Raw genomic sequence first — 19,401 nt, 5'->3', positions numbered from 1 at the left:
TAATGGATTATATGGATTACGTGATTATTAGTTTTGGAGGGTGTAAATGATGTTCTTATTGTTGGTGCATGTGAATTGTATGTGATGATGATGATTGGTATGTTAATTTGAAGTTGAGAATTATGCTTGATTTGGTTAATTGATTTGTATGTTGAACAATGTGGAATTGGAAGTCTTAATTTTGAGGTTTGATGAAAATGAAAGATTGGAAATTGATAAGGTGTATTATGAATTGTGAACTTGGATTATTGAGTTAAAGTTGACGAAATAGAGAATTGGTGTGTTATGGAATGAATAGGAAATTTGGATTGTGGTTGAGGCTGAATTGGTGTGGTTTTGGTTGAGAATTTTGGTAAGTTGAGGATTTAGTGAACTTTTGTAAAAATAGATTTTTGATGAACTTCAACGGATCATATCTTGAGCTACAGTTTGTGAAATGAAACGAATTTTATCTCAAATCAAAGATAATTTAAAGAGCTTTAAAACGGTATCAATTTTGTAGAAATCCAAATTTTGTATAAAAAGATATGATCGTTGCAATTTAGTGTCTGAAATCTGAATTCTATGAATGCTGCAAAATTTGTGATTTCTGGTTTGTGTGCGCACGCACACCCCGTATATTTTTGAAAATGTGCATACGCACACTCTTGTGCGCAAGCACGCAAGGGGATATGGCTTCTGCTGGGAGCACTAGCACGCTCTATGCGCAGACACAACCAACGAAGTTTTGCAAGCTGTGCACACGCACATGCTAGGAAGTACATTCTGTTGGGGGCGTTTGCAGGTTCTGTGCGTGCACTTAACAACGAAAATTTTGCTTTCTGTGTGTACGCAGTGCGCACACACACTTTCTAAAAATCCTTCTGGGCGTGCGCACGCACAACCCTATGCGTACGCACACTGCCCTATTTTCTTATAAAAACCTTGTTTTTAAATGTTCCACCTTCCCGGCAAGCTTGTAATCTTCCGTGACCCTGTTTTCAGCAAATATGACTTTTGTGTTTTTAAAACCGAATTTCAAACTTCTAAGCCTCCATTTTCATCCTCTTAGTACTAAATCCTTATAGTATGATTAATAATGAGAGGAAGCTAGGAAGGGTGGTATCTTGAGGATGAAGTAAGGGGAGAGTTATTTATGAATTGTGATTAATGAAGATTATATGAGTTACCGAGGGTGATGGTGGAAGTGCAGTGTATGCCGTGAGCCAAAGGGCTGTATTTAATAATGACTGTTGGCTGGTTATGGATTATGTTATGAGCCGGATGGCTATGATAAATATTGATTTATGGCTGAAAATGAAAATATGAATTTGAATGATTGTTTTATCTTGAGCTTTCTTTCTCGAAAGTGCAACCCCAGAGAGATGAAGGAAGGTGATGATCCCCTTCCTTGTTCCTCTTGGTATTGTAAAATTGCCTCCAACAAGATGGTGGGAGGCTTGGATCCCCTCCTTAGTTCCTCTTGGACATATAAGAACGTACCTCCTGGGTGGACGCAAGGGTGTGGTTTTGCCCCCACTTGCTCCAAGTTGGTTAGTATAGAGGCTCCCCGGGTGGACGCAAGGGTTGTGGTTTCGCCCCACTTGCCCCGGGTTATGATGAGTGATGTATGAAAAGTGGAATTGTATGATGTATAATTGATGATATAGTCATAAAGAATGATTATGGAATGTGTATGAATGAATGTGAAATAATTATCTGAGATACGAGTTTCCTTGGATTAAAGCAGTGACTAGCCACCACGTGCTCCAGGTTGAGACTCGATACTCTGCTGATCCTATGTCGTAAGTGTGGCCAGACACTGTGAAAGTTCGGGATGAGCTCGCCCTCGTGGATAAACACCAAAGTGGGTGTTGTATGATTATGATTATGATTATGTTTATGAGTGTGAATACCTCGAGTTTGGGATGCGCGACAGAGGGACAGTCCAATGGTTAGCTACCAGGACTTGTCGGGTTGGCTTTATAACCGACAGATGAGACTCATCAGCCACTAGGACAGGCATGCATCATATGCATCTATATGTTTGTTTGGTGTGATTTATTTGGATTGCTTAAGTGACTGCATAAACTATTTGCTACCTGCTTTATTTGCAATATATGCCTTCTATTTGTGATTTTCCTTGCTTGAAATAATTGTGTTTGTGGTACCTTGGTTTTGTTGGTGGTTGGGAGGTTCGGAGGAGTTGGAAAGGGGAGTTTTAGATAGCTCTGAAGACCCTTAGCTAGTTGCCTGTTTTATCTTTATGGGTTAGTTATGTTTTTAAGCTTTAATTATTTGTTGGAAATTCTAGGATCGCCTTCGGCTTTTTGAGGACATTATATGTTAGATATGTGGGTAATGTTACCATGATGAGAACCTCCGGTTCTCACCCATGTGGATTTTGTGGTTTTCAGATGCAGGACGTGAGGCACCTCGCTGAGGCATGCTGGAAGCTTCTGATGTTGCGAAGACCTTTATCTTTTAGGTTTATTTTGGTTATCTGTATTTGCTTAGATACTTATTATCTTCACTATTAAATATATGCTGTATTAATTCCTCTTAGAGGTCATTTTGGAGAAATAGGTTCTGTAACTCTATATTTTGGGTGTATTTCGGGTCCTCTAATATATATATACACATACACACTTATTCGCTCGGGCTGGTTTATCTTCGCGAGCCGAGTTCTTGAGTTTTGTTATATGTATTTTGGAACTCTTGGTATATTAATTCCTTAGCTTGTTCTATCTTGCTTCGTCTGCTTTATCGCTTCGGGAGCATTACGTCTTTCGATTTAACGATTTTGCTTTATCCCTTTCTTCAAAGGCTCCTAGTTATAAACCTTTTTCACTATATTTAATATATAATTTTTCTTTTAGAGGTCGTAGCACCTCTCCACCTCTGTTTTACATCCTAAGTGTAAAGCTCTGTGTGGTAGGGTGTTACATTATGGTATCAGAGCAGTTCGTTCCTGTAGAGCCTGAGGGACGGACTGTCTATGCTTTTGAGCATACTCTGAGTCATGTTTATGTACTATTTAGGATATTTGATTGATATACATAGCATAAAATTCATGAGCATGCATTTGGATCTTTCAACACTTGACTTGCGATATTGAGACTGATCACCTTGATATCACTTGTTTGGTGTGAACAGGAACCAAATGGCATCTCGTAGGCATAATCAAGGTCGAGGACGGAGAGGTAATGAGATAACTATATCGGTAGGTAGTTTGACCAATTTCATGAACATGATGACGAATGCTGCTGCTGCCATCGATGATGTTGCTGCTGCGACCATTCGAGCAATGGATAGGATGGAAAGACAAACTAGAATTGGCAACGACAGTGGTAATGAAAATGAAGGCGGAAATAATGTTTCAAATACAATGGTACCAGTGGAGGTAACGGGTTGCCCGGAGTTAATTAACATAGGTCAAGCAACGGGAGAAAGCTCAAGAGGGACCAAGGTGACAAGGAGTAATCGCCGGGAATCCTTCACAGAGAAAAAGGGAAAGAAAATGAATATTACACCAAGGGGCCAAAGTTTCAAGAGGGGTCATTTCGTCACTTCACGTTCTCAACGCTGGAACAATGACCGAAGGAACGACAACCGTCAAGGGCAGGTTTTTGAAGGGCTGACTAGTACTCAACCGGAAGACTTAAGGTGTCCAAGGTGCAAAAAGTATCATCCAAACAGATCATGCAGGGCCGGACTGGCGTATGTTACCAATACGGGAAGCCAGGGCATATATCTCGGGATTGTTCACACAGGAAAGGCCGGGATATAGCCAAATCTGATTCTCAGACCCGAGGTAATGGTGAACTAGTTGCTAAAATTTTTAACTATCTTGCATACCATTAGTACGTAATATTCATTGTGACGTAAGACAAGCGTCGATAATCGTAAGGGCCAAGTCGATGATTAGTCGAAGACTATTACTCCTTATATATATATATATATATATATATATATATATATATATATATATATATATATGTTGAGATGGAACGATATTTAGTTAACTTAGAGGAGTGGCTAAGCTCTTGAAGGTTGAGGATCAAGTGATGTAGCAGGAGCGGTTTGGATTATATCTAAGGGATCAGAAGTGTTGAGAGCTGTGGCGGAGTTATTGTTCGAAATCCAGTGACAGTGAACTGCGAGGAAGAGGACTGGAACGGATTCAACCTTTAGTTGCTAATCGTTTGATGGGCGAGTGGAGATGAGACCAAATCGCTATTGCAAGAGAGTTTCCGAGACAATCCTGAAGGTGTACCAGAACCTCCATCTTGGAGAGAAAGTGAGTTTGTGATAGACTTAGTACCGGAAGCCGAATTAGTTTTGATTGTACCGCAACCAAAGACACCATTATAATCGGTAGAGTTTAGGATCGAGTTGGAGGGAGTATTAGAAGAGAAAACTGTCTGACTAAGTGTTTCCCTGTGAGGGGCGCTAGTTATGCCAGTGAAGAAGGAAGAGAACAGCAAAAGGCTTTATGCAAGGGGGAGTGTGCCAACAAAATCTTCGCGACCCGATCTAATCTTCTTTTGAAACCTACATTGAAACTCTATCTGAAGTTCTTCTTAAATGACTTGAGCATCTTTCTAGTTTTACTCTTTACGCACACGAATCCTTTTTCTTCCAAGATGAGCTTGAGCTTGTCTTGGTATAACCACGTAATCCTTGAATTTTGGGAACTTGATGCGAGTATAGTTGCTTTCATTCGCTAATTGTATACTTCAAAATCAATTGAGACTTCTTTGACTCTATACGCTCTGCTCTTTCTACCAAAGTTTCTCAATTTGAGCTCTTTTCTTGAGATGCACCTTGATTCCTCTTCTTGTGCATTTCATTATATTGGTATAACTCTGTTTGATCGTATACAAAACTTTCTTTTGATTTCTTGTGAATATCCTTCGTGTTGCTTATTCGTCAATTTGAACATAACATCTTTTTGAAAATTAACTCGTACTAAATTTTTTGTCGCGCACAACTCCAAGATGAAACCATTAAAGTGTTAATTCCATAGAGCAAGACTTTGAATACGAAAAATATGCCTATGGCACTACGAAGAATTTTGGAGCCTTAATTCTTGACAACCATATTATCTGCGGTTAAGCTAACACTTTAGGATGCGTGCGAACACAACTTCATGAAGCGGTGATTGACGCCTGAGCAGGAAATCTCTTAGTATTGCTTGTATGACCAAGGAGGATAAGGAGCTATCAAGGATATGGAAGTTTGTTAAACAAGAAAATCAAGGAGAGATCGAGGAAGACAAGAAAGAAACTTGGAGGAATGAAGAAAACGAAATTGAAGGTATAGGAAGAGGTTAGTGTGCCTAATGTCAAAAGTTGACACATGAACTATTGTCGGAAGCACACAAGAACGGATTTTTGATTCACCCTGTAATTACCGAAACATGTCATGAATTCAAGGAAGATATTTTGGGGTGGCTCGATGAAATGATGTGGCGGCACGTGTGATTAAGTAGATGACATGTTAGAGAATAAAAAGTGACCAACAGAAGCCATTCGAAATGATGTAACCATTGAAGGTTCTACCCTGAAAGTGAGGAAGGATAGCCATTGATTTCGGAATAGATTGCTGAGGTCTAGGACAGAAGGTGATGCTGTCAGATAATCGTGGAACAAGTGACCAAGTCCATTCCGTCCATCGGAGCAAACTAATTATCAGAGATATTAACGAGACTATACACCAAGGAGATGGTGGGATTTCACAGTGTGCTAGACGCCTTTGTATTGATCTGAAACTAGAAGTATCAAGCATCGTAGTTCCTGAGTTTGATAGCCGAGACAACGAAAAAGCCGATTTAAGATTTTCACTACGAAGAGCCAACAAAAGAGTTATGCGGACCTAAGGAGAAAACTCCTCAAGTTTGAAGAAGGGAGATACGCATTGGTGAGGATTACTTCAACAAACTAGCATTTTCGAACCTATTCGATGTACTCCACATTTCGTAACTTCTGAAGCACGCTTCTGAAACAAACGCATGTCTTACAACCTAAATTAGTTTAACTGAAGGGAGATTGACGTTTCGAGTATGAGGTCAGCTTCAAGAAGCTCTGAGTAAGAGGAGTCTCATTAGTAAGGGTTGTTTGGAATCGAACTAAAGACAAGGATGTACTCGGGAACTTGAATTAGAAATGGGGACAGACTACCTGCACCTATTTTCAGGTAACTGAATTCGAATTTTGTTGACAAAATTCCTATTTAGGTGGGTAGAATATAAAACCCGATTAATTAACGCATAATTAACCCACAAATTAAAATTTATTCTAAAAAATTAGAAAGGTGATTTTTATAGTTTAATATGATAGAGAAAATTAAAATGAGAATTTTGACACTAATTTTATAGAATTTGGCCCGAGATTGGGCCGAACGGGCCAAACCGGTCGAATCGGATCCAAACCGGGCCCGTGGACCCCACCCACTCACCTAATTAAATGAACTCAGCCCATTTCTCTCTCCCATTTCATGCAATTCACGCTGCTGGTGCAGCAAGAGGGGAAGAACCCCAATTCCTAAACTCAAACCCTCACCTAATCTTTAATCCTTGATAACTTTTGATCTGGAGCTCCGATTGCCGCACCGTTTGCAGCCTGCAACCGCGTCGCTGAGCTCTACAAAACCCACAAATTTAATCAAGAGGTAAGCCACGAATCTCTTCCAGTTTTCTCAGCTTTGATTTCGAAATTATTGGGTTAAAGTGTTGAGATTTTGGGGCTCTTTGATGTTATAGGATCCAATTAGCTTTAAGGGAAAGCTTAATCTTGCCTCTTTGATCCTTGGGTGTAGTAAGATTTCTCATCCATAAGTCTAATTCTTGAGTTGTTGTGATTGGGTATTGAGTTTATGTGTGTGGGTGCATATTATGTGTATTAGGCAATGTATATGTAAGTGGGTTGAAGCTTGTTGGTGATTTTGGAAGCTTGGAAGTGGATTTCAAGCTGAAAATTCTATTGGTGAGGTGTTGAGTCCCGAAAGCTTGAGGAAAAAGTGAAATTAGAAGTGTTCCGGGTTGAGCAGGGAATCGGCCAAGGTATAATTTCGGTTTCCTGTATCTAAAATATAATGTAATGTGAAAACTTAGGCTAGAGGCCCTAGGATAGGCATTGAATTTGAGATGTTGTTGATTGAATATAATGGATTATATGGATTACGTGATTATTAGTTTTGGAGGGTGTAAATGATGTTCTTATTGTTGGTGCATGTGAATTGTATATGATGATGATGATTGGTATGTTGATTTGAAGTTGAGAATTATGCTTGATTTGGTTAATTGGTTTGTATGTTGAACAATGTGGAATTGGAAGTCTTGGTTTTGAGGTTTGATGAAAATGGAAGATTGGAAATTGATAAGGTGTATTGTGAATTGTGAACTTGGATTATTGAGTTAAAGTTGACAAAATAGAGAATTGATGTGTTGTGGAATGAATAGAAAATTTGGATTGTGGTTGAGGCTGAATTGGTGTGGTTTTGGTTGAGAATTTTGGTAAGTTGCGGATTTAGTGAACTTTTGTAAAAATGGATTTTTGATGAACTTCAACGGATCATATCTTGAGTTACAGTTTTTGAAATGAAATGAATTTTATCTCAAATCAAAGATAATTTAAAGAGCATTAAAACGGTATCAATTTTGTAGAAATTCGAATTTTGTATAAAAAGATATGATCGTTGCAATTTGGTGTCTGAAATTTGAATTCTATGAATGCTGTAGAATTTGTGATTTCTGGTTTGTGTGTGCACGCACACCCCGTGTATTTTTGAAAATGTGCGTACGCACGCTCTTGTGCGCACGAACACAAGGAGATATGGCTGCTGCTGGGAGCGCTAGCACGCTATATGCGCATACACAACCAACGAAGCTTTGCAAGCTCTGCGCACGCACACACTGGGAAGTGCGTTCTATTGGGGGCATTCTCACGTTCTGTGCGTGCACTCAACAATGAAAATTTTACTTTTTGTGCGTACGCACAACCTTGTGCACACGCACACTTTCTGAAAATCCTTCTAGGCGTGCGCATGCATAACCCTATGCGTACGCACACTGTTTTGTTTTCTTATAAAAACTTTATTTTTAAATGTTCCACCTTCCCGGCAAGCTTGTAATGTTTTAAGCAAATATGACTTGTGTGTTTTTAACTTGAGGATGAAGTAAGGGGAGAGTTAATTATGAATTGTGATTAATGAAGATCGTATGAGTTGCTGAGGGTGATGGTGGAAGTGCGGTGTATGCCATGAGTCGAAGGGCTGTATTTAATAATGACTATTGGCTGGTTATGGATTATGTTATGAGCTGGATAGTTATGATAAATATTGATTTATGGCTAGAAATGAAAATATGAATTTGAATGATTGTTTTATCTTGAGCTCTCTTTCTCGAAAGTGCAACCCCAGAGAGATGAAGGAAGGTGAGGATCCCCTTTCTTGTTCCTCCTGGTATTGTAAAATCGCCTCCAGCGAGATGGTGGGAGGCTAGGATCCCCTCCTTAGTTCCTCTTGGACATATGAAAACGTACCTCCTGGGTGGACACAAGGGTGTGGTTTCGCCCCACTTGCTCCAGGTTGGTTAGTATAGAGGCTCCTCGGGTGGACGCAAGGGTTGTGATTTCGCCCAATTGCCACGAGTTATGATAAGTGATGTATGAAAGGTGGAATTATATGATGTATAATTGATGATATAGTCATAATGAATGATTATGGAATGTGTATGAATGAATGTGAAATGATTATTTGAGATACGAGTTTTCCTGGATGAAAGCAGTGACTAGTCACCACGTGCTCCAGGTTGAGACTCGATACTTTGCTGACCCTATGTCGTAAGTGTGGCCGGACACTGTGAAAGTTCTGGATGAGCTGGCCCCCGTGGATAAACCCCAAAGTGGGTGTTGTATGATTATGATTATGATTATGTTTTTGAGTGTGAATAACTCGAGTTGGGGACGCGCGATAGAGGGACAGTCCAATTGTTAGCTACCAGGACTTGTCGGGTTGGCTTTATAACCGACAGATGAGACTCATCAGCCACTAAGACAGGCAGGCATTATATGCATCTATATGTTTGTTTGGTGTGATTTATTTAGATTGCCTAAGTGACTGCATAAACTATTTGCTACCTGCTTTATTTGCTGTATATGCCTTCTATTTGTCATTTTCCTTGCTTGAAATAATTGTGTTTGTGGTACCTTGGTTTCGTTGGTGGTTGGGAGGTTCGGAGGAGTTGGAAAGGGGAGTTTTAGATAGATCTAAAGACCCTTAGCTAGTTGCATGTTTTATCTTTATAGGTTAGATATGTTTTTAAGCTTTAATTATCTGTTGGAAGTTCTAGGATCACCTTCGGCTTTCCCAGGACATTATATGTTAGATATGTGGGCACTGTTACCATGCTGAGAACCTCCAATTCTCACTCATGCAGATTTTGTGATTTTTAGATGCAAGACGTGAGGCACCTCGCTGAGGCATGCTAGAAGCTTCTGATGTTGCGAAGACTTTTACCTTTTGGGTTTATTTTGGTTATCTGTATTTGCTTAGATACTTATTATCTCCAACTATTAAATATATGCTGTATTAATTCCTCTTAGAGGTTATTTTGGAGAAATAGGTTCTGTAACTCTATATTTTGGGTGTATTTCGGGTCCTCTAATGTATGTATGTATGTATGTATGTATGTATGTATGTATGTATGTATGTATGTATGTATGTATGTATGTACACTTATTCGCTCGGCCGGTTTATCTTCGCGAGCCGAGTTCTTGAGTTTTGTTATATGTATTTTGGAACTCTTGGTATATTAATTCCTTAGCTTGTTCTATCTTGCTTCGTTTGCTTTATCGTTTTGGGAGCGTTACGCCTTTCAATTTAACGATTTTGCTTTATCCCTTTCTTCAATGGCTCCTAGTTATAAACCTTTTTCACTATATTTAATATGTAATTTTTCTTTTAGAGGTCATAGCGCCTCGCCACCTCTGTTTTACATCCTAGGTGTAAAGCTTTGTGTGGTAGGGTGTTACATGCATACTATTTTTTTGCTAATCACTTAAGAAAATATGAATTTGATTTTTGATGTATTCCACTCTCTATTCGGATTAATAAATTCCTCCACCTTGTTAGCTTCTTAGTTTTCCATTCCCATTAGTGATGATACCCCATGTATTATTTATCCTCTCACAAATCAATGTTGTTTTCTTTACTTACACTCCATATTTTTTTTAAGAATGTTTTTATCTCAAAGATTCTTCTCTAAATCTATGTTGAACCTTTTATTGCTTTTGCATACCAGAAGTTTATTTTAAGAAAATAGATAGCCTTCAAGACCTTGACCCACAAAGTCTCTGAATTTTTGCTTATCCTCCAAGCTTGTTTTGCTAATTGAGATATATTTTTTGTGTGTAAACTCCTTGAATCTTAGTTCTCCATCTTTCTTGCTAACATAAATTTTGTCCTAACTTTTTCAATTTATACTTATATCCTTTTCAGTTGACCTCCACCAGAACGTAGTAATTTTTTGTGCATATTCTTAAAAAGTTTTTTAGGAATCTAAGAACACTCATAACATAGGTTGGAATGGCCTAGATCACTATATGGATAAAGAATTTCTTTTTTAGCTTGATTTAAGATGCTTTTCTTTCTACCTTTCAATTTTCTGAAGGGTCTTTTTCTCTATCCATTCTAAAGATTTATTTGTTGATCTTTTTCAATAGGCTAATATTCTTAGATATTTACCTGAGTTTTTCCAAGTGGGTATACTTAGGATTTCTTCGATATTGCCTCTAGTTTGAATGGGTATACTCTAAATATTTACCTAAGATTGTATATGTTATTGACTTAAGACGGTTGAATATAAGAACCACCCAAATTCAGAAAGAACACTCGGTTAATAAGAACGTAGATGTTTCAAATTTTAAATTTGCATAAAAGTCTAATTACTAACGAAATTTTTTTTTTAAAATTTAAATACTCTAACCACACATGTTAATAGAAATGTATAAATAGGAGCAGACTAACAAAGTGAGAGATCATCCTCTCAATTCTATTCTTCAAACTCTTTCTTTTACAAAAATTTTGTGTGCAAATACAAGAAAGAATCAGCACCATACTATTAGAAATAAATCAAGGGGCTCTAGAAACAGAAATGTTTGGTAACCAAAGAAAATCAGTCAAAAATAGTCATAACTTGTCTTATTTAGCATTCATTAATTGTTGCAACAATTAATGAATGCTAAATAAGGCAAGTTCTGGTTATTTTTTGGGTTATGTTAGGTAACCAATAATTTTCTTGAATAATATAAACAATCATCAATCAAATCAAAACACGCTACACCTCCAAATTACCCACCTAAATCTTAATATTAGAATAACCATCCGCACACCTATTGAAATGAATATCCGATATATCCATTGTTTGTAATGTTTAGTATTTTCATTGTCTACCTATACTTTTTCTATTTTTTTGTCTTCCTAACATTACTGAAACCATATTTATGTAGGGGTCCCATGTGTTTTATTTATATTCGTGCATGACATATTTTATAATTTCTCTTATTATTATTACTACCACTATTATTATCATTAGTGTTATATATATATATATATATATATATATATATATATATAGTATGCTATCTGTGATTAATATCATCTTTATTATTCTTATACATATGAGTCTTTTTTTAAGAAAAATGTGTATACATATGATATTATGTGTTATATAATTTTTGTATTATATTGTTTTAAATGCTCTACATCATTAAAGAACTGAGAGAATAATTATTCGATAAAGGAAGACATGATAATCGACGTAATTTTTCGATAAGGGAAGATAATCGATAAGCTTTTGGGATAAAAATTTTCGATAACTTAAGGATATTCCCATCAATATATATACATGTTTTGAGTTCAATACCTACTATAAAAGTCATAAAAAAAAAGTCTTTATTAATGCAAAAGAAGATATATCTATGTTTGTTTATTTTTTTATCTTTATCTTCATTTAAATTTTTCTTTTTTCATAATTGAATATGCTAATATTATCTTTTTAAAATTTTTCCTTTCTTTTATCTGACCAAGAAATAATACATGTCATGCTCCTTTTTGTAAATCTCATAGAATGGACTGGAGATAGTTATAAAAGTATTACATAATATACCTGCTAAGAATTTGTATTTTCACCTCTTTTCTTTTTTTTTATACTATCTTCATAGAATTATGGAGCATCGGGTGGAGATATGGTGTCCCTTAAAAGTGACATATGAGTATGACCCTACTAAGCATGTTTGGGCAGTTGCAACCATTACTACTATGGTCCATATTGTCTATTTAGGTCGTAGTGTGAAAGATAGTCCACGGTTATTAATAATATTTTTTTAATACGAGCTCTCTAGCACCCAAAAAGCAGTCACCAGATATGATCAATCTTAGCTCAAATTTAAAAATGTAAGAGGACAAGTTCAATGACCTAAGCAAAGAAGTAAGAGAGGAGGATCCAGAGGAGGAGAACCTTTTCTCTTTGAGTCCAAGAATTGACAATGTGTCGTAATTCCAGTTTTGTGATGGGACTTACCATGTCACACCGACAGAATAGAGTATTTATCTTTCAAAAAAATATTGGAGGAGGATTACTAGTGCCAAATTCGTAGAGTAATGAAAGGTTCTAATGAAGGATGGAGTATGAGATGAGAATGGGAGTTGCTTCAACAAAATTTAGTCTAGGACTTACTTTCTATTGTTTTAAGATATTTCTTATCTAGGATACTTTCATAGTAATATGAATAAGACTCATAATAAATTTTTTTATCTATTTAATTTATTTTAAATGTTTGAATGCATTGGTATACCATCCTTCATTTGAACCTTTCATTACTCAACAAATTTGGACAACAGTAATCTTCCTCCAATGCTTTTCAGTGACGATAAAGACTCTGTTTCGTCGCATGAGATGTGTTATGATCTGGTGTGGTGCCAAAACCAAGGAACATGATATATACTCAATTCTCGGGCTTAAAGAAAAAAGGGCCTCTTCCTTTAAATCCTTCTCTATTGGATCCTCCTCCTCTCTTACTTCTTTGCTAAGATAATTGGTTTCATTCTCTTTCGTTTCTGAATCCGAAATAAGGTAGACCATATTCAGTGACTGCTTCTTTGGTATTTGAAGGTTCGTATTCCAAAATAATGACGAATAACTAGCAGGTTCTCTTCTACACTACGACCTAAATAGATATTATAGAGTACAGTAGTAGTAGTCGTAACTACCTACACATGTTTGGTATGGTCATGTCACTCTCAAGGACACTATGTTATTTTCAACCGATGCGCCACAATCATCTGGAGACAGTATAAGAAAAGGAAAAAAAGTGAGAACACAAATTCACAATAAACATGCTATGTAACACCTCAAAATTTATTTTTAGCCCATTCTATGGGATTTAAAACGAGGAGCATGACATGTATTATAATTTTTCTGAGGAAGATAAAAGGAACTAAAAATTTAAAAAAATAACATATCATATTCAATCATGCAAAAGATAAACTCAAACGAAGAAAAAGAAAAAATGAACAACAAACAAAGATATCTTTCCTTTTGCATTAACAATTACTTTTCTTGTGACTTTTATGAAAGACATTGAGTTGAAATAGTATATAAATTGATATGAGTTTTTTTATTGAAGTTTTTAACCACCTATGATGCATGGACACTAACACAGACACGGGATACGAATTTTTTATTACTTTGATATTTTATTGATATTAAAATATAAATTAATTTTTAATTATTTTTAATATCTTATTTTAATTATATAAAATATTTAAAATATTTTTTATTTTAATAAATAATAGGATAATTCACTTAAATAAAATGTTTAGAGATCAATTTTTCTAGAGTACAACTTTCTAAATCACAAGACACAAATACAAATTATTTTAAATCTGTAGAAACCGCTACTGGCAGTAACAGATTAGAAAAATACGTAAACCACTACTGGTAACCGCGGTTTACGTGGAGCAGTGTGCAAGTAAAAACCACTATAGGCAGCAGCGATTTCTACGATTTGGTTTGGTCATAAACCAGTACAGGTATGTGTGGTTATATTCCTATTTTTTCCATTCCATAAGCCTGATATCTTGCTCTATTCCGATCATCATTCTTTATTTGGTATATAATCTGATCAACGTGAAGATTTACAATTGTTGCTAATGCTTGTTTTCATGTAGGCAAAAATTAATAACCTTTCTTCTCAGAAAAAATGTATTATTCACTTGTTGCTATATTATTTCGGTGTCAACTTACCTGTTATGATTTTTTATATCTTGTCTTCATATACATGTAGCATGCGGAGTAGTCTTCCACTCCCATCCTGGTATTTTCAGGTTCTTTAAAACATTATGGTTATTTTGGCCTAATGACTTTTAAAATAGGAATTTATGTGAACATTTAGAATATATCTTTTCTGTAAGCTTACTTAATAAGATCGAATTTTAGTAATAATCTTATATGGTGTTTTATTTTTAATTCTGGTTTGTGAATTGGAGTTTTGGCTTTATTTTGTTTGGTTGTGAAAAATGGCTTCGATTTGGTTTAGTGTGTACTGGAATGTGATTTTGAGAAATCTCTTTTAGATGTTATTATTTTGTCAGATCAACTTATTTTGTTTTGTTGAATTTTTTTAATTTTATTCTACGTTTGTGATTGAATAACTCAATTAAAGATTAAAAAAAAATTATAGATATTTTTGCCAAAAATACTATCCACAATTTTTTTCACAAAACATCCGATGAATTTGCTTTTAATAAAATATCTCACATTAATGAAAATCAGGACATTCTTATTTTATTTACCATTTTTACTTCCTAATGTTAGTTTCTATTGTATTCTTACTTAGATTTTTTTTGTATCCCAAAAAATTAAGTAAAGTACTCTTAGTACTGTGACATTTGAAAATTTTTTTATATATCTTGAATTCCAAGTTCTATATTTTCTTTCTAATGAAGTAAAATATTTTTTTGTCTTTAAAAAAAATATCACAATAAACATGGAATACAAAATTCATTATCAACGTAATTGTTCAATATTCTAACTATATAATATATTTTATTCAACCTCATTAATGCAATTACACAAGTGCTATTAATTTTGTCTCATATGAAAGGTAAAGTATATATACCCTCTCATCTGAATTTGTTCTCATCATAAGATCAACATATAATATAATGATATAAAGGTTATCTTCACCAGTCAATATATTATAAAATTTTTCAAACTCTTCTGAAAAAAATATATCATATTATATAAAAAAAATAACATATGAATAAAGATTTTAGATAAGTGATAGATATTTAATAAAAAATTTTGCATAAATCTCACCGAAACTACTTCTGTTCCCTCTTTTAGAAATTGCTGCTACCTATAGCAGTTTTTGCATTATTTTCCTCCTTCATAAATCGTTGCTGCCTATAGCAGTTTTCACATTATCTTCCTTCCTTCAGAAACCAATACTGCCTATAGCGGTTTCTGCTTGCACGCTAAACAACGTAAATGCGACAGTAGCGTATTCTTAATCCACTGCTGCCAATAGCAATTTCTATAGAGTAGTAAAAATTGCAATTGCATCTTCAGTTTTACAAAGTTGTATTCTGGTAAAAAGTGTCTCCAAAAATTTTATTTGAGTAAATTTCCCTAAATAATAATGTATACTATTTCTAAATTTATTTCAAGAATACATGTTAAGAATTTTTTAGATGTGTCTAAGTGTGTCCAGAATTTTTTTTATTTTTTATTAAGACACGGCAGACACGTGTATTGGACGAGTATCGATGAGTATCATGTCCAAAATGTATTCGACATGCGGACATGACAACTTAGCAAAATACCTGTACTTCATAGTTGACCACCTTCTTTTACTAAAGAATTATCTCAATTATCGGATTTTTTATTTAAATAAATAAAATAAAAGTAATAATTACGGAAATAAATATTTTTAAAAATATTTATTGATTTGCGTTCCCTAGTCATATCTCGTTTACACTATAAACGAGATAAAATTGCATGTATCTTGTTTACAGTGTAAACGAGATACATAGAATGTTCATCTCGTTTACAGTGTAAACGAGATACATGGAGTAGAATCCCACCAGATATAAAAGGATGTGTAACCCTTGGTATTCTTCACAAACTTTTTCTATCATTTTTGTGTCTCTTATTTCTCACAAATACAAGGCATTAATGGCAAGTAATAGTCCATACATAGTTGTGCTTGTTTATCTCAACTGTCGTATGAGAAACGGCGAGAACAGGGTGACATTTGAGTGTGAGGATCCGATATTGTTTCGAACTCGGCGGGTGGAGATGTTGTCCGATTTGAGGAGTTTGATATTGAGCAAGCTCGGGGGTACAAAAGCGAGGAAAATCGGAAGGGTGGCGTATAGGTTGCTGGCACCCATAGGTAACGGAGTCTTCCGGTTTCGACTATTCCGACTTCTAGGGGACGAGCATGTGCGAGTGATGTTCGACATCCATGGGAGGATCATGGTTGAGCAAATAATGGAGCTTTCTGTAGAGGTGGGACACGGTGGCGACGGTCCTTCCGTACACTCGACCTATGTGCAGGACGACCGACCCCTTGCACCACTGCCCATTCATGTCGCCGTTCCAGTGGATGAGGCAGAGGAGGGCGAGGAGGAGTCGGACGAGGATTACGTGGGGGACAGTGGTGACAGTGACTTGTCTGATAGTAGGGATGAGGATGAGTGTGTTCCGGAGACACCTGTTCCGACCGTGGCCCACCATGTCTTGCCTCCACCTCTTCCAATACCGGCACTTTCGGCAGTTCTGTCTCACCATCACAGTCTGGATCTAGACGTCATGCATGAGAGGACTCTGTTTCTTGACACGGGTGAAGAGGATTACAACCTAGACGGCGGTGTAGAGTTTCGGGTCGGCCACAAGTTTAAGAGCCGAGAGGCAGTGCTTCAAGGTGTGAAGAACTACAATATTCGGAGGAGTGCGGAGTATCGGGTGATCGAATCAGACCGGTTAAAGTACCATGTGCAGTGCCGTCAAGCTGAGAATGGGTGTTAATGGAGCCTCTGTGTGGCCCTTCGGCAGAACGTCGGATACTGGTAAGCCTAAGTTTACTTGTGCTTTTCATTACTTCTATACGATATACTAAGTAGGTGTACGGCATGGCTGAAGCAATCCTGTTTTGTTATGTTCAGGGAGGTTTGGAGGGTGGGTGGAGTGCACAGTTGTCTAGCACCCACCATGTCTAGCCGGAGCTGATGGGTGATGGTCCTCCGCGATCCTAACCTCCCTACCTGTGCGGAATGCCTCGGCTAACCGATCCATGGTGGCGGGCTGGACGGTGTGTAGGAAGGCATCGTCAATCAGAATTTCGTCTAGCAGCACGTCCTCCTCCTGCTGGGTCCCGGATAGACCTCTCTCATACCAACCTGGTGGTGATGTATCCCAAGCTTGCCGAGACTGCTACCCATCGGAACCGGATGAATGTCACACTCCTTGCCCCGAGGGAGGGGGAGGAGGTGGAGGATTCGGTCTTATAGGTGAAGCGACACTGTGAACTGGTATGTCTCCCTCATCCTCCTGACAGTCGAACTCTGCCTCCTCCTCCGACTCTGCGTTGCCCCTAGCTCGTCAAGGCCTGGCCCTCTCCCTCCTGACGGGCTCACCTGGTCGACACTCTCTCTGGCCCGCTCCCTCCTAGCAGGTCGGCGAGTGTCCTCTCTGACTTCCCTCACACGTCTCCTCCAATCCGGCACGCCCCTCAGAAGAGTCAGATCGTCTCTCGGCTGGCTAGCAGTGGGCTGGACGTCGGGGGGCAACTCTACCAGCCTGGGGTCCTCCAAAACCTCCTGCCCCAATAGATGCCTCACACGTCAAGCCCCACGCCACCAATCGTAGTACTCACTGGTAGGCCTAGTGTCGAACGTATGGTGAACGGTAATCCTGCGACCGGGCTCGAACCTCTACCTCCAACCGTCGTACCACTACTGGAGTCGCTCTGGCCACCAGACATCCTCACCACGACCAGTAGTGGTCAGATACCTATTTTTAAACACATTACGTAAATAAAGTAGTATCACTATCAGAATAACAAACAACTACCAACGTATAACTTTGAAGAAATTAACCATCATTCATACCTGTCAAGGTTCATTGGCATGCCTGGCACTGGCTGCTCCCCGATGAACTGCTGTTTCACCCGATCAACGTGGTGAAACCGGACAATGTTGAAGCACACCAGCAGAACGGCCGACAACCATGTACCCCACTCCTCCTCCTAACGGAACCAGTGCAGGCACAGGGCCTGCAGCGCAGGGTCATCATATACCCTCCATGCAAACTGAATAAAAATTTGTGTAACAAAATAACAAGTATTACAACACAGCAAGTATTTAAAAAAAAAATAAAATATTTAATTTCATGACTAACCTCATCGAATCTTAATCGGTCGATCGATACCCTCCAATATAGGACCTGGCCTGATGCTGATCCCTACTCTGCTGCTGCAATCCAACCAACCTGACAGTAACAGAGATATATACAATTCATTAACTAACAAACCTTGCGAATTAACACGTCTATTAATGCGAAATAAAAAAGTAATATTTGGTTACCTCGCAGCTAGCGGATACTGGTAGACTCCTCTATCTGGTGGACACCACTGAGGAAATCTCTGGTAAATCCAACTTATCAATAGCGGAGTGCAACCGGCGATGTACGTGGCACCCCGCTGTGCCGCCAAACAGAGTGACTGGTAAGTCCAGCCCAGCACAGCAGAGCCCCAAGATAACGCCCTACACTCCCCGAAGTCCCGGAGAAGCGGTAGCCACCGTACGTGAACCAGGTTGTTGGACTTGTCTGTCAACAGATACCCTCTGATCAGTAACATAATATAGCATCGGGCATACTATCGGAGGGTCTCAGGATCGTCGGTCGGGGGCGTCTGGCGGACACGATCACGCAACCAAACCAGCTTCAGCGTGAATGACTCCTTCCTCTGCGCAGCCTGCTGTCCCGCCACCGGAGGCCTGGCACCAAGCAGCTGCTCAACCATGGCCCACGTCTCCATACTATACCACCTATCAAAGTCACGAAGGCACCCCCAATGGGGTTCCCGTGTGTACGTAGGCCTAGGTGGTACGCCACGTCCTGCAGGGTGATAGTCACCTCACCCCACGGGAGATGAAACGTGTGCGTCTCCGGACGCCATCGCTCCATGAGTGCCGAAATCAGGGAATTGTCAAATGTGAAGTCCCTGAGGGGCACCGTGTCGCCGAATCCGACCTCAGCCAGATATGGGACGATTGCGTCCGGTGGAAGAAGGGTATGGCTAACTCGTCGGGGCAGTAGAAGGCGAGGCCTCTGCGGAATGAAAAAAAAAAGAT

The 19,401-nt window shown here is 38.1% G+C and overlaps 1 protein-coding gene across 1 annotated transcript; it reads left to right on the top strand.

Moving 5' to 3' along the window:
* Nucleotides 1–16,219: 16,219 nt before the first annotated feature.
* On the top strand, nucleotides 16,220–17,074 carry LOC110268399 (uncharacterized). The gene has a single exon (XM_021114530.1). The coding sequence runs from the start codon at nucleotides 16,220–16,222 to the stop codon at nucleotides 17,072–17,074; it is 855 nt and encodes a 284-aa protein (XP_020970189.1).
* Nucleotides 17,075–19,401: the final 2,327 nt, after the last annotated feature.

This window comes from Arachis ipaensis, chromosome B10, assembly GCF_059453495.1.
Source record: "Arachis ipaensis isolate K30076 ecotype BB chromosome B10, ASM5945349v1, whole genome shotgun sequence".
Lineage (NCBI taxonomy): Eukaryota > Viridiplantae > Streptophyta > Magnoliopsida > Fabales > Fabaceae > Arachis > Arachis ipaensis.
Note: the sequence above shows the minus strand (reverse complement) of the source record. Positions and strands in the feature narration are given on the sequence as shown.